This window comes from Artemia franciscana, chromosome 5 (genome assembly GCF_032884065.1).
Source record: "Artemia franciscana chromosome 5, ASM3288406v1, whole genome shotgun sequence".
NCBI classification, from domain to species: Eukaryota; Metazoa; Arthropoda; class Branchiopoda; order Anostraca; family Artemiidae; genus Artemia; species Artemia franciscana.
In genome coordinates, this window is record NC_088867.1 from 50,624,074 (window position 1) to 50,644,964 (window position 20,891).

At 34.9% G+C, this 20,891-nt stretch overlaps 1 protein-coding gene across 1 annotated transcript in view; it reads right to left on the reverse strand.

The window, feature by feature from the left end:
• LOC136027555 (5'-3' exoribonuclease 1-like) overlaps window positions 1-20,891 on the reverse strand; it is a 61,241-nt gene that overhangs the window by 11,342 nt on the left and 29,008 nt on the right. The window contains exons 4-8 of the mRNA XM_065704923.1: window positions 19,989-20,202; window positions 17,079-17,243; window positions 11,890-12,057; window positions 10,967-11,087; window positions 8,480-8,655 (exon numbers count right to left, since the gene is read on the reverse strand). Coding sequence (XP_065560995.1) covers window positions 8,480-8,655; window positions 10,967-11,087; window positions 11,890-12,057; window positions 17,079-17,243; window positions 19,989-20,202 — 844 coding nt within the window. The remainder of the gene's footprint in view (window positions 1-8,479; window positions 8,656-10,966; window positions 11,088-11,889; window positions 12,058-17,078; window positions 17,244-19,988; window positions 20,203-20,891) is intronic.

The following is a 20,891-nucleotide window of genomic DNA, read 5'->3' on the forward strand; positions in this document are numbered from 1 at the left end:
ATGGAGTATGAAAAGAAAAAAGAAAGAAAGAAAAGCGCACATACATAACTATAAACGAAAGAAAAGAGATGCTTCTAACACCACTGAACAACCAACTTAGTGCGCCCCTAGTGGAGTACTACGGTGTTATAGATGTTAAGGATCTAATGTGTACTTGAATCGGCTAATTCTTTCGCTGATCCCTACAAAGGTGTCCAAAATTTTATATTTTACTTAGACAAGCATTGTCTTCATCCAAGGAGGGAGATTCAAAAGGTATTTTCCATACTTGAAGAATCAACAAACCCACTGAGTCATTGTTTAGCAAAAGAGTTACTGTTGATCAACAAATCCATGTGTTATTGTGGAATTTAAATCGTGGAATATTGCCTAAAATTGTGAGTCGAAGACATTTTTCCAAAAACCTAGTATGTTATTTTCCTTTTTAATAGACCCTAAAATGTTATATTATAGTTACTTACCTTGGTGTTTTATTCTGTATATGTGTTTTTTTTTAATTGGTGAAACATAAGGTTTTTTGTTTTTTGGCAAAATTGGCAATATAATTTTCTTTCGGACGAAATTGAAAATTCAGCCAAAAAGTCGGTGAATCTGCATCCTACTGTCGATACACCGACTAAGCAAGCAGAAGAGGATTGTTCACCTGCCGCAAGTGCCGGTGTACCTGCGGGGAGTAAGATCCCTTAAACTATGGGAATCAGGAGAGCAGGGATCGACGCCTCCCTTGCTTCGACAATGCTGTAATCACCTCCGAAATCAGACCAAAAGCACAAGCAAGACCCAAAAGAGGCAAAAGCAAACCAAGGAAAAGGACCCCTAAAATTAACCCCAGGAAACACTCAACAAACTGAGTCACCAGCAAGAAAACGAAAATTTTCAGAGCTTCCTCCATAACCAACTGTTCCAGATTATCACACTGTATCAATTAGAAAGAAAAACAGTACCCCTTTCGTAGCGGATGATCACGCATTAATCAGAAAATTTATTTTCAAAGTAGCAAGAGTTAACTTTGAGCTTGGTGTCCAAAAATCACAGCAGCACAGCAGAACTTTATTTAAAAGATGCCATAGGAGCTAATAAAGTAATTCAAAAGTCTAGTTTAATTCAGCTAACTAACTCACAAACTGAAGCCACAAAACTCATCAGAGAAAAGAAATTCCAATATGTAGATTATGGAATTGATCTTTCTTTGGAAACACAAGAAATCAAATGTGAGTTACTAGACTCATCAGGAAGAACTCTTACGATCACAAATATGACCAGGCTTAACAAAAGAAAGGGAGAAAGCCTGATGCCAGGTAAGTCAATCTTGGTTGTAAAGAAAACTGAGCTCAAGATTGGCGTATATCAATATGGGCCAAAAATTCCTTTCAAGCCCTACAAGGTCAAACCCTTACACTGCATCAAATGTTAAGTACATGGCCACACTATAAACATTTGCCAGCAAATGAGTCCCTCTTGCTCCAAATGCAGAAAAGACGACTTTACCTCAACATCTCGTCCTGCTCCTGAGCCATATTGCAAAAACTGTATGACCATAGGAAACAGTGTATTTCAAAAAGATCTATGCCCCACCCACCATCAACGTGCGGACATTCTGAAAATCTCAACTGAACAGAACATTCCTTTCTCAATCATCGCAGCTAAAATACCTATAGACTCCAAAATATCTAAAATACCTAAGACTCCAAAGCCAAGTGCTTTCCCCTCCTAAACTAAAGAGCTGCAAAAACCCTAACATCCAAGCTTATCATTATGCAGGTACTTCCTATGCAAACGCCATCACGGGTAATGTTCCAGGAATAGCCCAGTATGCCAAAGGTGAGACGAGATGAAATCAAAACACAGCTCCAACACTTGAAGTTACTGATCAGATGAATAGTTCCGAATTCCAAAAGCTGGGCACATTTTTGACCCTACATCACCTCATCTCAACCTCGGGATTCAAAGCTATTCTAACAAGGAAAGCAATTACCACACTTTTAGGCCAAGAAGTTTGGAGACGAGCAAACACTGAATCTGAAATTTTGGAATGAAGCGGCCTTTCCTCCTGGTACTTCTTCGACTTCTTTTAGATATTGGTGAACTTGCTTATCTGGTCCGACTTCCTCTTTTGTATGTTCTTTTCCACTCGCTTTTTTCATCTCTTTGTTTTTCGTCTTCTCGCGTTTTCATACCACTCTCTAGTAGAGAATTGACCAAGGCGATGTCCACGAAATCAATCGAACCCACCACTCTCTGTAAGATATCGGTGGCCTCTTTCAAGAAGGCATCAGCAATTGGTCGTTTATGTTTTTCAGAGCGTCCGCTTTTCTTGCAATGATTCCTTAAGTCTATCTAGCTCTTTTTTTTCTAGAGATGTCTACTAGGTTCAACTCCCTTTCTTTCTCTTGGCCTTAAATGTTTCATTCAGCAGCTTGTTCTTTCGCCTAAGCCAAAGTCAACAATCCTTTGGGAATAGGAAACCTTTCGGGTTTGCCAACATATATGTTCAATTCGTCAATCACACAAAGCTCCACATTCAGGACTCTTTCTGACATGGAGGCTCCGATGGAAGAAGTTTTCCTGAGAGCAAAAAAACTTGAATTATGTCAATTCAGCTTTTACAGGATTCGAGAAAAGCAAACACTTTTGCCCACCAAAAGCATCCGTCAAATGCCTTCGCGTCCTTCGTTAGCACCTTTGTCTTTCTGCCAAGGTTAGTTTCTGAGCATCTAATGCAAGTTCAACTTGCTCACCTACAGTGTCCTGCATATAATTGTCCAAGTTCACAAGCAAACTGGTAGAAACTTCATCAGCAGATATGATAATGTTGAATTTCAGAAGTCTCGCAAAAACAGTGAGAAGTAGATTTTTCAGTTTGGCATGCGGAAAATGCACAAGAGGCTGTTCTTCTGAAACTCTACTGTGAATTTCGTAAAAAGCTCAGACGATGAATAAACAAATTCAAGTTCTGCAAGTACATCTTTCGTTTTTAGGTGGCCTACGATCTTGAGGTGCTTCAAATGTTTCTTCGATGGCATGTAATGTTAAAACTACTCCAGCAGTTCCGGCTACCGATCAATCACTTGGCGAACAGCAGGACTCAACGTCAGCCACCAACTTGGGACCTGCTGAATGAAACTGTTGTATGGGACGCCTTTCTTTTTCTGGCATTCTAAAAACTCTACATATTACGCATGTCAGTTAAGGGAAAAAAATGCTCGAAGATGACAACAAAGTCAGATGACTCCTCACAAAATTCCTGGAGCCCTTTCATGAATGCGTAGTGCAGAACGTCGTATTTTGACTAGTGATTCTACCACAGATTTTGTTTATAGATATAACATGGACTAAAATTCTGGTATTAATTTTTCAGTTCTTCAGTTAAACATTCAAGGTCTCTGTTCTTCTCTAAATAATTTGAAATCTCTCATAGATAATTCTTCTCCTCAGATTACTGGACTCTGTGAAATATTTCTTCACCAGGGCAAAGATGTACTTTAAGACATCTCAGGATATAACTTGGAGTTTGTGAATAGATAGGAGATAAAAAAGGTGGTTTAGCATTTTATGTTCCTAATTACCCAGATTATACTTTGCGTAGCGATCTGTGGAGAGATGTGGATAGCATTTTGAGTCTACTTTAAAATAAATTTTGACTGACAACAAGAAAACCATCATTGAGGAATATGCCCGCCAAGTGAGTCGATTCCTTTTTTCCTAGGAATTTTTAACAAGGTTATGTCTGAAATATGCAGAAGTAATGATGAAATTATCTTTTCATAAGACTTCAATATTGACCAGTTAAAAACTTCATCTACAACTTCTTATGACTTTTTATCCTCTGTTTGATTGTTTAACATGTTTATTTATATCACTATTTTTACTAGAGTAACTGACACATCTGCCACAATAATTGACAATTTTTTCTACTTTAGTGCCTAATTCGAGCTTTATTATCATGTCTGACATCTATGACCACTTTCCATGCATTATACATCATTCAATTTCTGGTCTATCTTCAGTTTATTCCAATCTTTGTTATTTACCATCCCGTTCCCAACGGCATCAACTTGAACAGTTTAAATTTTGATTGCCTGATACCTCCTGGAAAGTTCCTCACCGATTCAAGTCTTTTCAACAAATTTTATGATTTGGTCAGAGGCCTTTGTTGATAGTAGCTGTGCAGCCTCAGCTTCTAAAAGCTCTAGGCATTCAGTTCCTTGTGCCCCTTAGGTGACTACACCTCTTCTTATGAGTACCAAAAGAAAGACTTACTTGTGGAAGGCATTTAAGTCCTCTACATCTCATAGTCATTTTGAAAAGCATAAGAAAAATATTGAAATTTATTGAACTCCTTAATTCGTAAAGCCATGTGTATCGATTACTCCCAGCCAAATTCACCAAGAGTATGAGGAAACCTGACAATTTATAACCGCAGTTCTTAATCTCAATTCCAAAGAAACAACTTGCCAAATACATTAATTAGACAGGTCATAATGGATGAATTTTGTTCTTACTTTGCATCCATAGGGAAATTAATTTCTGAAGATATTGCTATTAGTGCTTTTTCTACCAGTGACTTTAAAAGTACCTCGGTCCTTCTTGTCAAAAATCGATGGCTTTGGACCCTGTTTTATAGTTTGTCCAGTGAATCGTCTCCGAGCTAATAGCATCATCGTATTGTGGAAATTACCAATTTCCTGTCAAGGGCTCTGAAGTTTTATATTACCCTCTATTCCATCTCCTCTCGCCATTTTTATGAGCTTATCATTTTTGAACGGAGCTTTTTCCAGTTCCTTACAATCTGCCAGATTAGTTTTTCTCCACAAGGATGGTTCTAGAGACGATCCTTCTAATTATCGACCAAATTCTTTTTTATCAGCTTTTAGTAAAAAAAAAAAAATTGATTTATTCTAGAGTTCTGTCGTTTCTGTATAAAATAAAAATTCCATTACAATCAGTTTGATTTTCGCCCTAAACACTCAACAGAACATACTCGCATGGCCTTGCTGAAGTTCATGCACAAGGCAGTTGATGAGGGTAGAATTCTGGGTGCAATTTTCCTTGATGTCGCAAAAGCGTTTAAACTTGACTCGCCCTGTTTCAAGCATTCTCTTGTCCCCCCCCCCCCAGAATGGCAAATGCCACCTCCAAGTGTTTCACTAGAGTTAATATCCTTGCAAAAGACAAATTATCTCCCAATCCAAATTCAGTCACTTTTTCATGAGAAAATGAACACTTTGTGCCCAGATTCTCTCCAAATATACAGTAATGTCTCAGTAAAAGGCAGCAAATATGGCTCTACATCTGTTATTCCAAGTTATTCGCTGAATATAAAAACTAGACTTCCTGATAACACTTCCATCCTCACGGCAGAGCTATCGGCCACAAAAGAGGCTTTAAAGCTCATAAATATTAATCCAACGGCTTCCAAAAGAGTGGTGTTGCTCTCAGACTCCAATGACTTCCTTCTGGTCATTGATAATATCCATTGGAATGCCATGAATACAGACCTGGGGACAATCAGCGATCAGTTAATCAGTCTCCAAAATAGCCTTATTGACATCAAGTTCCAACATATCTTAAGCCACCAAGGCATCAAATTTAATGAGGTAGCAAACCAGCTAGCTAGTAGCACCTTATATAATCCAATCAATCCCAATTTAAAGGCCCAGACTTCAGAGACATACCCAGAAGCAGAGTTCCTTCAAAAACAAAGTGCCCATTCCATCTTTATTCCCATCAAGGAGAGGTAATATTCTTTATTATAGAATCAAAAATAATGTTTTGATCCTGAGAAAATATTGGTTTACTTGCCATAAACGAGCCGATCCATATTACAGACATTTCAGCTCTATTCCAGAATCCCTGAACCTCCTGATTTTTGAATCTCAATGCATCCAGCAGAAAGTAATCGATATTAGGAGAATCTTCAGTGAGCAAACTTTCAGCCTGACATTAACATGTTGCTGCTCTCTAACCTACAAACTAACATTGAAAGACATTTATATAAAAGTATTTTCGATTTCCTAAGACGTAATAATATCTACAAGTAGATAGTAGGAAGACTTATTCCTGAACCATCAGCACTTGAAGATTATAAATCGCCGTGAAGCCAAAATGTGGAAGATGGATGGAATAATTTCAGAAGAACAATTTGTGAAGTTGCTCATGGTGTCTTAGGGAAGAGTGCTAAGACTGCAACCAGGAATAATAGTGAAAAAACTTTAGGTTTAATAGAGAGTAGAAGGCGGTTTGTATAAGAATTATCTGAGTGATAGGTCGTATGAAAACAAAAGGAATGTAAAGAAAGTGGAGAAAGCATTAAAATATGAACTAAGGAGATGTGAAGTGAAGGCCACGGATAAAATTGCTGAGGACCTAGAAGATGCGGCTAGACGGTATGATAGTAAAATATTATACTGGCATGTTAATAAATTCAAAGGGAGTAGCCAATCCGGACTAGTCCCAGTTAAAGGTAGAAATTGGGCCACAATTATTGATAAGGAAAAAGTTAAAGAAAGATGGGTGGAACATTTTGAGAATGTGCTAAACCGAGATACAGTTGCAGGAAAAGATATAGATGAAAATGAAAAAGTTTGTGATACCTTGGATGTGAAGGAAGATTTGTTTAGTGAGGAAGAATTAGCGACAGTACTAAAAGGATTAAAAAATGATAAGACTCCAGGTGCTGACAGTATGATTAATGAGTTGGAGAATAGATTCAGCCAAATCGACTTAAAAAAAAAAAAAAAAAAAAAAAAAAAAACTTGGCTATTTTTATTTCGTCATTTTGCATTGGAGAATTCCGATGAAAAAATATAACCTTTATGGTAAGATCAGATTGGTTTAGTAATTATTTGTAATGTAGTGTTATAACTAAATTTTGGTAATGACTTCTAGGTACTACCCTTATCCATACCCTTCCCCGCTATGATCATGCCTAAATCCCCGCTCCGTGCACAAATTGCAATAGTGGTCAACAAGGCGGTTCAAAATAAAATACAATAGAGTTCATAAATTCGGCTTGTAAACAAAACATACTCGATTCAAAGCAACTTGTCTGGTTCAAAGTTTGATATACTTTCCTTTTTTTTTACTTAATACAAGTTTTATTTACAAAATCAGGACTATAGACGAAACACAAGACTCGATACTAGCACTTGTTTTATTTCAACAAAGTCTAATCTCATTGGAAAAGAAGATGATAATACAAGTTTGTAGTATTAGGGTGGTATGAGAGCAATTATAATGACAGGTTCATGCAGTATAGCTAATGTTTTGAAAAATTAATGATTTTTAGATAAAATTTGGCATTTTTTGCTTTCCCCATATTAATTAACCCAACTAGCTACAGGAGACACTATTTCATTTTACTATTATGACATGGTCAGCTGTTTTCAATCCACACCTCTTTCAGTTAAGTCAGCTATTTCCGTTTTAGTATTACAATATGGGAAACTTAATATCGTTTGTAATACAGGACATTTTACATCTTCTCTTTATACATGAATTGAGGCATTTCAAAAATTGAGGCATGTTACAAGGCAAAAATAACTTGCATTAAAACTCAAATACTTTGTTAAAAAGACTGCACATGTGTCCCAGCCAAAATTAGAAAGCTTTAGGTCTCGACAACCAAGCATAGGACAGATTCATTTTTTCGGAATGTTGATTGATATTGGGGAAGGGGGCTTAACATTATGACTCACTGTACTGCCAAGACTATCATCACACATTCATCAAATCATGAGCTCTATAAACATGTTGTTCGATCCCGCTGGATAGGTCAATAAAAAATTTTCTAGAATTTTGGGGAATTCTTAATCAAAATCAAACAAATTCGTTAATTTTTTAACTTACTAAATTTAAAAATTCAATAAATTTTATAAAATTCGTAAGAACAAGACTCACTGACAAGAATTGCCCCCATGACATGTCGTTGGGAAAGGGAGGATAACTTTTTACGTTAAAGAAGTCGTTACGTCTGTTTGTTACTTTTTATGGGGGGGGGGGCATCACTACAAATAAACTGATAAAGCCCAATAAAATCATTTAAAATTATAAATGTTTTTACTTTGGATTAAATCGTCCCTGAAAAAGTACACCACATTGGTGGGATCTGGGGGCGGACCTGAAACGACAATATAAGTTTTTGGGTTATATTTTTATGTTTTCCAAAGGAGAGAGTGGAAATTTTGGTATTAGAGGATAGACAGGGACAAATCATGACCATGATTTGTCCAATTCCCCTTGAAATGCGAAAAATTACATAATATAATAACTAACATAGCTGATGGCTAAAAACTTTCTCCGCAATCCATATATTTTACAATAAAGTTGGAGGGACAAGAGTTGTCTTTTACGCAAAAATCAATTTGAGCAATATATAATTGCGGCCTTTCTGTCTCTATTAAAATGGTCTGATAACTATTCCTGGGAAACCGTTGATATGCGCTGTAAAGCAAGTAAACTTAACGATAGCAAGTCTTACGTCCAAAAATTCCTCCGACCTTTCACCAACTTGCTCTTCTGCATTAGCTCTTTTCCCTGCCAAGAACTTCAAGTCATCATATATGTCTTGAAAATTGTCGTGGTCAATACTTTCCAATTTCTCCATAAACTTGCAAAACCGCTTCATATTCAACTTGCCGTCTTCATTGATGTATCCTGAGAAAACCATAAAAACATAGTGGTTTTAACCCTTAAACTGCTGATAAAAAAAAAAACTGTCTTGTGTTAAAAATCGTAGATTTCTGTATAAAAATAAGATTGACTGGAAAACAAAATTTAAGATCCTACAAAAAAAGAAAACCAAAAGAAAACAAATATCTTCAAATGCAAATCGAACTGTCCTGAATAAACATGCAATTAAGTTCGGATTTTTACAGAAAATAGTATAATTTGGAAATAATAAAAATCTACGGTATGACAAAAAGGCAATACAAAGATTTTCAATTGCGTATCGAGATAAAAATTTAAAATATAAACTCCACGTCATCATGATAAAGAACTAAAAAAAAAAAAATTCTTATTAAGGAAAATCCCCTTTTCAAAGAATAAGTTAGAGCTTATTTATATTATTACGCAACGAAACAACGCTTTGTCTAAGCCCTTCTTTTTGAGTGTTTATTTATGCTATAGTACGTACAGCCTAAATTATTAATGCTCCTTGACTAATATTGGGATGGCGAATATGATCGACGCGTGTAACAGTCATTTCAAAACGTAACGCTCATGCGTTGTATCGCGGGTATTAAAAACAACACGGTGTGTCAAACTTCGACCCAACGGTTACGTGGAATGATTTTTCATTAGATGAAAGTGACAGCATGACATCACTTTGAATTATCACAATTGAATGAAAGCCATTGAAAACAACTCTTTCACCAGTAAAACTAAAAATTTTATTCTAATATTGGTCAAAATTTGAAACAGATGGTCTTAAGTTTGACAGGCAGTTAAATTTGAGACAATAGCCAAAATAATGACACTGGGGGGGGGGTATACAAACGAGACTTACAGCCCAAGTCCACATGAATATGTAACCTACAATTAAATCATGGATTTATTCAGTGACTACGTGGGGTTGTATTTTGTCATTTCAGAGCACTCAAAAAAAAAATTTACAAAACGCATCAAAAATTTCTTTGTATACATTTCCGCTACTTTATACGAGTGGGAAAAAATTAGGTGGTGGGGGGACACTCAAACCCGTTACCTCCCACGACTATAGCCATGGGGGTGAGTATGTCTTTTAGAACGGAAAAGACACTTTTTGTGGGTTAGTTTTTTTTTTAGGTAGATCTATAAGGCGGCTTGAAAAGTTTCCAGTTTAATAGCTTTTTAATAAATAAACTTTAGGTAAAGTCTAAAGGCCAATTTAAGATAAGATTTTACTAACATCAAGACTCAGCAACAGCTTAATAGAGCCAATCAGATTTTTTACAGAATTTTCGATGAAAAATAGTAATTGGCTCAAATTAGCGCTCGCTGAATCCCACTAGTAGTGGTAGTAGCAGCAATGCTAATTTATTATATTAAAAAAAAAAAAACAGACCAAAAGCGTCTGTTGCGAGGGAAGTATTAGTAAAATCTCATTGTGAATGGCCTTGAAAATGATACTAGCTTCGTCTTTTCTTTCATAGGTGTTTTTTCACCAGTGAGAGTAGAGGAAATAGGAATTTTAAATTATAATGCATTAAAAAAAAGAATATAAAACACTTAATGAATTCCACATGATCTGGAATCGTGTCCACTGGAGTCGAGGCCAAAATAAATTTCAATAGAACTCATAGGTTTTAGGTTTAGGTTAGTTTTAGGTTAATAGGTTTAGGACTTTCTAAGGGTTTGTTAAGGAGCATTTTATTACGCTTCGGCAATACTGTTAAAAGCATATAAAAAACAAATTTTGATCTTATAACCAATCATGCAGTTTATGCATTTACTGAACTATATTACTATTACTATATTTGGTTCAATCAGACAGAAAGAATAAGTGGTCTTGAGAATTAAGAACATACTTTCACCGGTCGATTCGATTTTAGAAGGGCATTTCCTTCATAAAACAAGTTACACACTTAGAAAATCATCCTTAAATGAAGAAAAAAATCTTAGAACTTTTTATGATATAATTTGACAATCCAGAATCCAAATCTAAACTTTCACTCACATTTTTAAACTAAATTAAAATGAGTAGCAGGATTAAATAAAATTTTACTAAAAATTTTATTAATTTAGCTTTTGTTTAATTTAATTGAATAAACAGTTTAATATAATTTAATTTGAAAAATAAAAATTGTATTTATAAATATAAGATTTTATTCTATAATTATCTTCCACAAATAAACTAGATTTTTTATTTCAATAAAATTAATTTACTGAACAAAAACTGAAAACAGCAAATAACGCATCAAGATTCAATGTAAAAGTCTGTCAATCAAGGTTATGAACAATTAGGGAATTACAAATTGACACTTACCCTCTAAAGTGGGTAAGATGGACATATAAGCTTTATAAAGCACAGGCAGTGTTCCTTTGGCAATGTGAAAATGAGGCAGATTGGGTATAAAATCGTTACCAACCAAAAAACCCATGAGGATCTGAAATTAAACAAACAAAATTTTTTAAAGCATCTGGCAGCTAAACCAGAAAAACAGAGTAAGAGTGCGATAGTAAATATACAAAAACACAAAACATATCTGGCGTAAGAGCATCCACAATGTAGGCTAGTCCACGAAACGTTTCCTTAAGAGGCACAGTTTTGCCACCAAGTTAATACATTTACTTTTTATTTATGCCATTTTTAGGCAGCATGCAGAAGAATTACCCAATAAGCGAATAACTTTGCTAGAAGATTCAAAAGATGGCTTTGATTCAATATCCCTTTATGAAGACGGATCCGGATAAATGTGCACTGCCAAACAAAACATATTTATCAATTATTCTTTTCGAGGTATTAACTCTTTCAGATGATCAGATCAAGCTGATGTGTTTATTTTGTCACCTTGAAAACTGTGGCGCGAGGAAGAACAGTTCCTGAAACGAGATAAGACAACGCACTTTATACGGCTTTTAAGAAACTCTTAGAAATTTTAAAAGACCTCTTGCTTTTAAGAAACCACTTGGTCAATGGTGATTCTACAGCCTGTCCCTACTATCCCTACTATCCGACTATCCGACTATGGTACTATCCCTATACTATCCGACTATCCCTACTGATGGTATTCTGAAGTGATATGAAGCGACTTTGGATAAGAGAACTGCTCCATAAAATATTTTGAAGTGCAAGAATAATCGATCTCGACGGGAGAAGGTTTTTTTGACATTTGTATAATACTCTCCACATTCACTTAAAATAGAAGAATTTAAATCAACAAAAGGAATGAAATAAACAAAACAAACCCAATCATCAATGATCCGTTCCAGATCATATTCAAAAGGGAGGGAGTCCTTCAAAGGGGAAAATTCCAGATCCAAATAGTCCCTCATCAGAGAGAGGTGTAGTAAGTGAAATGTCGTTTCTTCTGGACTGCTAGCTTTCTTATTTTGCTCTTTTTTCCCAAATCGAACCTAAAAGAAAAACATTGATTTAAAGCTAATATCTCTCAGATGGTCAGATAGGCTATATTTCTCGGTAATCAAAGTGATTTTAAAAATGACTGAAACTGAAAGACAAAGAGGAATATCATTGAAGAATACATATTGTCAGCTTCAAATACAATTTTTTTCTAACTGCAGTATTAAAAATGTTTTATTATCCTAAAAACATATAATTTTAAGGTTGATAATTAGAATAAAAAGTAATACACAAATAGTACATTAGCGTTACAATCATTTATAAAGAGAAGATGGGAAACTCCATACGTCCTAGTAAACAAATTAAATAAAAAAAAAAAAAACAAGTTTATTTTACTGAAAGTAAGGAGAGAAATTAAAACTTAAAACGAACAGAAATTACTTCGTATATGAAAGGGGCTACTCCCTCTTCAACGCCCCGCTCTTTACGCTAAAGTTTGACTCTTTCTCTCAATTCTTCTTTTTAAAACAGTAAAAAACTTTAGCGTAAAGAGAGGGGCGTTGAGGAGGGAGCAGCCTCTGTCATATACGAAGTAATTTCTGTTCGTTTTAAGTTTTAATTTCTCTCCTTACTTTCAGTAAAATAAACTTGTTTTTTTTTTTTTTTATTTAATTTGTTTACTAGGACGTATGGAGTTTCCCATCTTCTCTTTATAAATGATTGTAACGCTAATTTCTGTTCGTTTTAAGTTTTAATATCGCTCCTTACTTTCAGTAAAAAAAAACTTTTTTTTATTTAATTTCTGAACGTTTTTGAATCAATGCAAGTTTTGATTTTGGCTCTCCGCATATGAATAATTAAAACGTTTTGGCTAAATGGCTTTCTCATAGTTTCGATTGAATGATTTTGAGAAAAAAGGAGAGAGGAGGAGGCCTAGTTGCCCACCAATGTTTTGGTTACTTAAAAAGGCAACTAGAACTTTCTTGCGAACGTTTTTATTAGTAAAGAATATACGTAACTTACGAGTTAGCTTAAGTAACGAACTTCTGTATTCGTATGTTTTTATTAAGTATATGAGGGGATTCAACCCCTCGTCAGTACCTCGCTCTTTACACTTAAGTTTAAACAAAGGCCGTAGAATAAATAGTTGAAATTACTAAAAATACTTTTGCTTAAAGAGCGAGGTATAAGGAGGAGGTGAGCCCTCATATGCGTAAAAATTTCTCTTCGTTTTAAGTTTTAATCCTGCTCCTTACTTTAGTTGAAAAAACTTTTACATATTCATTTTTTCATTGTTTTTCTTAATGCATGTGCTCCATTCGCGGAAATTTTCTTCCCCCGTGACAAATTCCTCCATGGAAAGTTCCCCCAACATATCTCCCTCTTTTCAACACTTCCCCCAACCAAAACATCCCCCTGAAAACGACCGTACACTTCCCAATAACCATTACTGTATGTCAACATTGGTCAAAGTTTGTAACTTGTAGCCCCCCCCCCACGGGGACTGTGGGGGAGCAAGTCGTACCCAAAAACATAGTTATAAGGTTTTCCGACTATGTTGAATAAAATAGTTATCTCAGAATTTTGATCCGGTGACTTTGGGAAATAATTAGCGTGGGAGGGGGCCTAGGTGCCCTCCAATTTTTTTGGTCACTTAAAAAAGAAACTAGAACTTTTCATTTCCGTTAGAATGAGCCCTCTCGCAACAATGACCACTGCTACGATACGATAACCCCTAGGAAAAAAACAAAAAACAAACAAACAAATAAACACGCATCCGTGTTCTGCCTTCGGGCAAAAAATACGAAATTCTATATTTTTGTAAATAGGAGCTTGAAATTTCTACGGTAGGGTTCTGTGATACGCTAATCTGATGGTGTGATTTTCGTTATGATTCTATGACTTTTAGGGGGCGTCTCCCCCTATTTTCTAAAATAGGGCAGATTTTCTCAGACTCGTAACTTTTGATGGGTAAGACTAAACTTGATGGAACTTATATATTTAAAATTAGCATTAAAATACGATTCGTTTAATGTATCTATTGGTATCAAAATTCTGTTTTTAGAGTTTTGGTTACTATTGAGCCAGGTCACTCCTAACTACAGTTCGTTATCACGAACGGTTCGATAAAAATAGCTGACTTAACTGCCTCCATATGATTTTGGGATTTGCAAATATACAGAAAGAAAAGCTCTTTAGCTTTAGCGTAATACTATAGGCTAGTATAAGGGGCCCTCCCACGAGAAACTAAATAGGGAATTTCTTGACAAGAAATTCTTTCGAGATCCATGTCTTATTATTTATTTACGGTGATGGATATTCTTTTTTTGCATTGCAATCTTACAATAAGGAGCAAAATACCGACTCAGGAACGAGCCCATAACTGCTTATGTTTTTTTAGGGAAGAAATATGAATAAAATTTCGCTTGGAAAGGGGCAATAATAAAAAAAAGAATTATTTTTGATACTTGGAACAAGAAATGCCCAGAAATTTAAAAAGATTTATGATTTCAAAGGTAGCGTTCCCAAGCCCCCTCCCCTGTGTATGTCAAACATACAACTTTAAATTCGGTATTCTTTTCTTCTGCCGTACTATGTCGAACAAATAAATTTTCGAATGGGGATAAATCCCATTATTTAGCCAGTGAAAAGAACACGTACAAAAATCCAGCTATTTCGATCACATATACAGCGATCATCATTAGTGGAATTACTAAAATAATATAATTGAAACTGGCATATTTATACACAAAGAAATAAATAACTTTTCAGGTCATTCACAAAATAATGAACTTCTGAATTATTAACTAGATTATTTTCAGACACAGTTCATTGTGTATAAATTTCCTAGTTTCAATTACATTATTTTAGTAATTCTGCAGATTACGATTGCTGTATATGTGATCGAAATACATGGACTTTTGTACCTGCTTTTTTTGCACTGTCTAATAAATGGATTTATCCCCATTTGAAAATTTATTTTTTATACGTATGTCCATGTACAGACTCATTTAATAAATAGCAAAAATAGAATCAAAATATTCCCTTTTCTTGTTTTGCCCTTTATCCCTTTAGTAGGCTATTAACACATTTGTATAGGTTATTAATAAATTTCTTTTTTAATTTAGAGTTAAATATTGATCTTTTCCCTTTGTTTAGAATTAATGAGCCCTTTAAGATTTTCTTTTTATCCCTTTAGTGTTAAAGTAAAGGAAATAGTTCTCGCCGTATTTCCTAAAATATCTTTTTCGAAATGACATTCTTTAACTTTTTCAAAATAATCAATTGTTTGCTTTAATTTACATTATTTTATATTTTTTTTACATTATATTATATATTTTTAAAAACACACTTTCTGTTCACCTTCAGAAGAACTGATAAATTGTTATAAACTATACAATGTTTCGATGTGAGCTATACACACAATGAGGCAAAATTATTATTTTTCGTTATTAAATTAGAATCCCCTCCTTAGATTCTATGCCCTCCTCCCTATATTCTGAAAAAAAAATACCTTTTTTGGGAGATTTTCAATGAAAAGTTCTTTTTTCAGTATTTTCATTGAAGAAATTAAAAACAACACGGAAAATTGAAAACACTGAATTTTAGATATTGGAAACAACCCCCCACCCTAAAATTTTTGTGGATTGATGCTCATGAATTGGTTATTAAGATATTGCTCTTCTACTCAGCATTGAGATCAAATGACTGACAATCCAAAGGTTCAAATACAATTCTTCACCAACAAACAATCCGGTTCTCTATAATTTCTTCTTTTCTCCAAAAATATTCTTGTTTAAAAAATAGATCACGTGCATCATTTTTACGCTTTCTTCCTTTTCATTAAGTTAACTCTAACCCAGGGACAAAATGAAGATTAGTAACATTGAACTATATTGAATCAACACAGTAAGTAAAAAACCAACTTTTAATATATAGAGGTAAAGGTTAATATGTCACCGTTATTACAAGAGAGAAACCAACAAAAAAACGAACATTCCTCAAAAAGAAGAAAGAAAAGGGAAAAGACAAAAAATAACTGAAGATGGGTCAAGAATTACCAAATAAACTACAAAATACTAAAATTTGAGAGCGTGTTTTTCTACAAATATTGATTTGCTACCTAGAATCAACATTCAAACAATTCAAAATAGCTGTTCATCAACAAAAGTAAAATTTTATCACAGTTCGCCCACAATTATTACCTGGAATATTTTTTTTAAGCTTTATCTACTAGCACTTTCTATTTTCCTCGGAGATGGGTAACTTTCGCCTGTTTTTTTTTTTTTTTAACTTTCAACTATTCAACTGGAGCTTTAGAGTAGTTTTATGTTTGAAGCAGTGCTTAGTCCACAAAAACATATGTTTCCTCTCTACTCACTTGGTACCTCCCCAGAATTTGTTTTCTCTTCCCTAAGTAATGACAAATACGGCTCATGCGAGGCTAATTGCCAATTGCTTGTACATTCTTTGCGCTCCCTTAATATTTCCCAGAGATTTCTTTCTTCCATACCAGTTTAAACATTTTCGTACCTATTCCCTCCGTAATGAAAAATATGGCTCATGCGAGGACAATGGTACTTTCTTGTTACCTCCTTTGTACTCCCTTAGTACCTCCCAAAATTTGTTTTCCCCTTACCAATTCAGGCCAAATATAATTAAATTTTCTTACCTCTTCACTCAGTAATGATAAATATGACTGATGCGTGGATAATCGTACTCCCTTAGGACCTCCCAAAAATGTCTTACCTCTTTTACCAATATCGACCAAAAACACTTATTTTCTTAACTCTTCTCTCAGCCATAAAAAATATGGCTCATGTCTGAATTATTGTACTCCTTTTTTACCTCATTTGTTCTCCCTTAGTACCTTATCAAAAATTTATTTCTGCATTACCTTTTAAAACAAAATACACATAAATGCTCATTACCTCTTCTCTCAGTAATGAAAAACATAGCTCTTGCGAGGATAGTTGTACTTCCTTTGTACCTCCTTAATACTGCCTTAGTAGCTCCCTAAAAATACCTTATCTCCCTTATCAATTTAGACCAAAAACACTTAAGATTTTCTCACCTCTTCTCTCAGCAAAGAAAAATATGGCTCATGGGAGGACAACCCAAGCATCATAAGATCGGCGTCAAGGCCGTATAGGCAATGTCTTGTGTTTGGATCATAACCAGGTTGTGATTTCGTAAATCGTATATACTCCATAATTTTATGCTCGCCTTCCCCTGGAGTCTGCAAAGAGAAAAATATTACTCCCGAATAATAGTTGCAACAGAAACAAACTATAATCGAAATTTAGATTCAAGCATGACGTTATCCGAAAATGTCTGTACCCCATACATGTTCGTATATTACATTATTTGCGATTGTGAAAATAGAATTTACATAGTCATTCAGTAACTTATAAAAATAAATTACTAAAATTAATGATTAATCTAGACATGGAACTTGTGACAGCGACTAGCGACAACCCTGGTTAGTACCTGTTATATAACTGCGGGTTACTCACATGAAATCCTACAACACAAACTCTAATTCTTTCATTTCAAATAATAAAGCCACCAACTCGTATGCACAGATACAAAAATCACTAGATATAGTAATCCTAATCGTATTCCTTTAAGGAACTTGTGAACAGAACGTTCTTGTTAAGAAACTTGTTTAGGACATTCTCGCATGTATTTCACTTAGCTGCAACGTCTTTCATGTACTCCCCAATTTTCAGTTAAATAATTATATAAACTTAAGAGGGTCAAGCGTTAAGGGGGAAAACCAAGAGCTTTTGATATTTCATTTAAAAAAAATTGAACAACTGGAATACAATCCCTATTATCAGAAACTGGGCCATACTCAGGGAAGAAATTTAGACATAACTATCCCACCTCCCCCCAAAAAATGAATATACCTGCATAAAACAAGCACTTTTCAGTCACTTAGTGGCTAAAGAGAGACAACACTGACTTTTAAATTATTGACACCAGCCCGAAAAGGACTATAAAATTAGAACTTCCTGTCTTCAATATAGATGAATATATAAGTCAGCTATTTTTAAGGGTATATTTACTTTTTGACAAAACAAATGTTCGGTAATTAAAGAGTACCATTTGAGCTTAAAATTTTGAAACTTACATCCCTTATACTTTACAACACTTACATTGAGCACTTATACTTACCACTAATCCTTACTGCATAAAATTCAATATGGGCAAAATCTTATATTGGTAAAACCGGCTGGAAGAGGAATGAATACAAGTATTGTTAAGATTTTGCGTAATTTTTACCCCTGTCTTTATGCAGCTCAAGCTCACTCTCGAAAAAGTCACCCCACCTGCACAAAAATCCACTTTGACCCCACTCTGCAAAGGTGGCTGTCAAGGTGAATTTTCATCCTAAGATGCAGCAACAACTACATTATCGATTTACAGGACTGCTGTCCTTCCGTCTTGCGTGACAATCCATGACAATGGGTTATTACGCTGATCCGACTTTAGGAAATATTGTCGTTTCAACAGTCTGGATTCGAGAAAAGATGTCTGAAAATTAACTCCAAATAGTCGGAAGGTTTAGTTTTCAACTGGAAAATCAGCCCTCATACCATATCTTACTAGGTGACTGCTCAGTCAAAAGGTGACAATATCGAACCTAGTGCTTTCGATAGGCCATACCATTCCTGGTCCATCTAAATTACACACACTGAACAGCGAATGTCCACTTCCTATCCTTATATAGTTAAATGTAATTTCAGATTCCACCGTGCTCCTGGTTACTATTTACAACACTTTTCAATGTTCAATCAGATTTAATTAATAAAAAAGAATAATGAACATGCTTGAATACACTGCTATGTCACGAAACGCAGGTTTAGTGCGTTTAGTAAGTACCACATGTTTACCGCACATTTAGTCGGTAACTTTTAGAATGCAATTTAAACATCCATAAATACTCAGGCAAGGTCAGTTTACAGAAAAGCGCTAGATTTCCCAAATCCTGCAAATTTAAGGGAATATCATAAGTCAAACTTTATATTATAACGTTTTTCTACTTCCCTCTCAACATGATTTTAAAGTTCCGACTTATACCCTTAGTCATCCGCTAGATACTGTTATTGTGTCCTTTTGACAGCCCTCCTATGCATATGTTTACCTTTATACCCTTAGTCTTTCTTGACTCAGAATGAAGTTTGCCCTCCTTTTTCACAATAATCAACCTTTGATATAACCTATGGGCAATTTACACAAAGTACAACTCTGGCCCCAGGGGGTGTAGGGGGGTTTTCATCCCTAGAGGCATAGCTGTTTGACTCTTCACTTCTTTTAAGGAGATGGCTATTATCAAATGAGCCCCATAAACATCAAAGCTTTTTCATTAACATACAGTACGGTTTCTACTCTTCAACAAAACCCCACGCCTCTAATAGATTCAATTAAAATTGGAAGGCCATATATATCAGTACATAGACATCATTTTCTTAAATTTATTTTTCTCATTTTGGATTCAAGAGTGTTTCATTTCTAAATTTTACGTCCATGTTAATTTTTAATTTTAACATTTATCATGACACACAGATACCTTTTCTGGCAACGTCTAAAGGCTGAAATCTGCTAACATTTTTCAGATTTGCAGAATACATTCTCAGCATGGACAAGAAATAGCTTCTTAATTTAATAATTGCAAACTGAACCTGTAGTTGTAAACCATGAACAGAAAAGCCTGCTCAAGTTTGCTGCTCATTTCTTTTCCTTTCTCAGTTTTCTGTTCGCTCCTTTTTTTTAAATTCATTGTGCTGTTATTACTAATGTTTTTCAATTAAGATAAATAAAAATACAAGATTCTACTCATCAAGAACCTTGGTGGTCTTATTATCGGATTTATGACAGGTCATATTCTAAAAAAAAAATTCAAAAATAAAATACAAGAACAGGGATAAGACCATAAAAAGGGAAGGGATAGTCAAAATGAGAGGAAAGTTTAATCTACCTCGTGTCCTGAAAGGATGACCCGGCAGTTCTGCCATAATGGATCTGTCGAAATTTTCTTGGTAACAAAATACTTCAGCTGTTCTTGAAGCTTCACCATAAACTCTGTTCCTGGCGTAATACAATTGGAGTCAAATCTCTCCTCTTCTGGTAAAGCTTCTCCTTTCCGTTTTGCCTCTTCTTCGCGCAGTATAGCTTCTTTAGCAGAGCGAAACCTAAATTTAAAAATGACTTTATTTCTAACTACTACTACCACTACTTACAACTCACTGCAGCACCAGGCCGTCACAGACCAACAAAGCTACGCATATTCCTCCCCCATTTCAATCTATTAAGAACCTCCCTCTTTATACCCTCCCAATGAAGTTCTCACTTCCCTTAAATCTTTCCTTACGAAATCCGTCCACCCCATTTGGGATCGATATGCTTTTCGTCCTAACAGTTACCAGACAAGAACGATCTTAAGCAATCTCTCATCCTTTGTCCACAGGATGTGTCCTAGCCATCCAACCGTTCTTTCATTATAGCCCTAGAAAGCAGGATTGGCCCACATTTTTCGTAGATCTTACTTGTTTGAGATACAGTCAGCTAGTTAGGTACCCAAAACAATCCATAGAGAATTTTTAACATTTCTAATTCGTTTATTTCTAACACCTTACAAAAATCTCCTCATTTTAGGAATTTTTCGAAAAATCATTATTGGAGCAATTCATGGTTCGAGTAACAACACTCGGCTATAAGCTTTCATCGAATGAGAACTAGTTCATTATAATTCAAGGTTTCGCAATAACTGGCTAAGGATAAAGTGACGTGTAACCTAGACCTACATAAGAGATTTATCAAAAGAACTAATTGTGCATGAACTGTAGAAAAAAACTATTGAATTATTATTATTGAATTATTT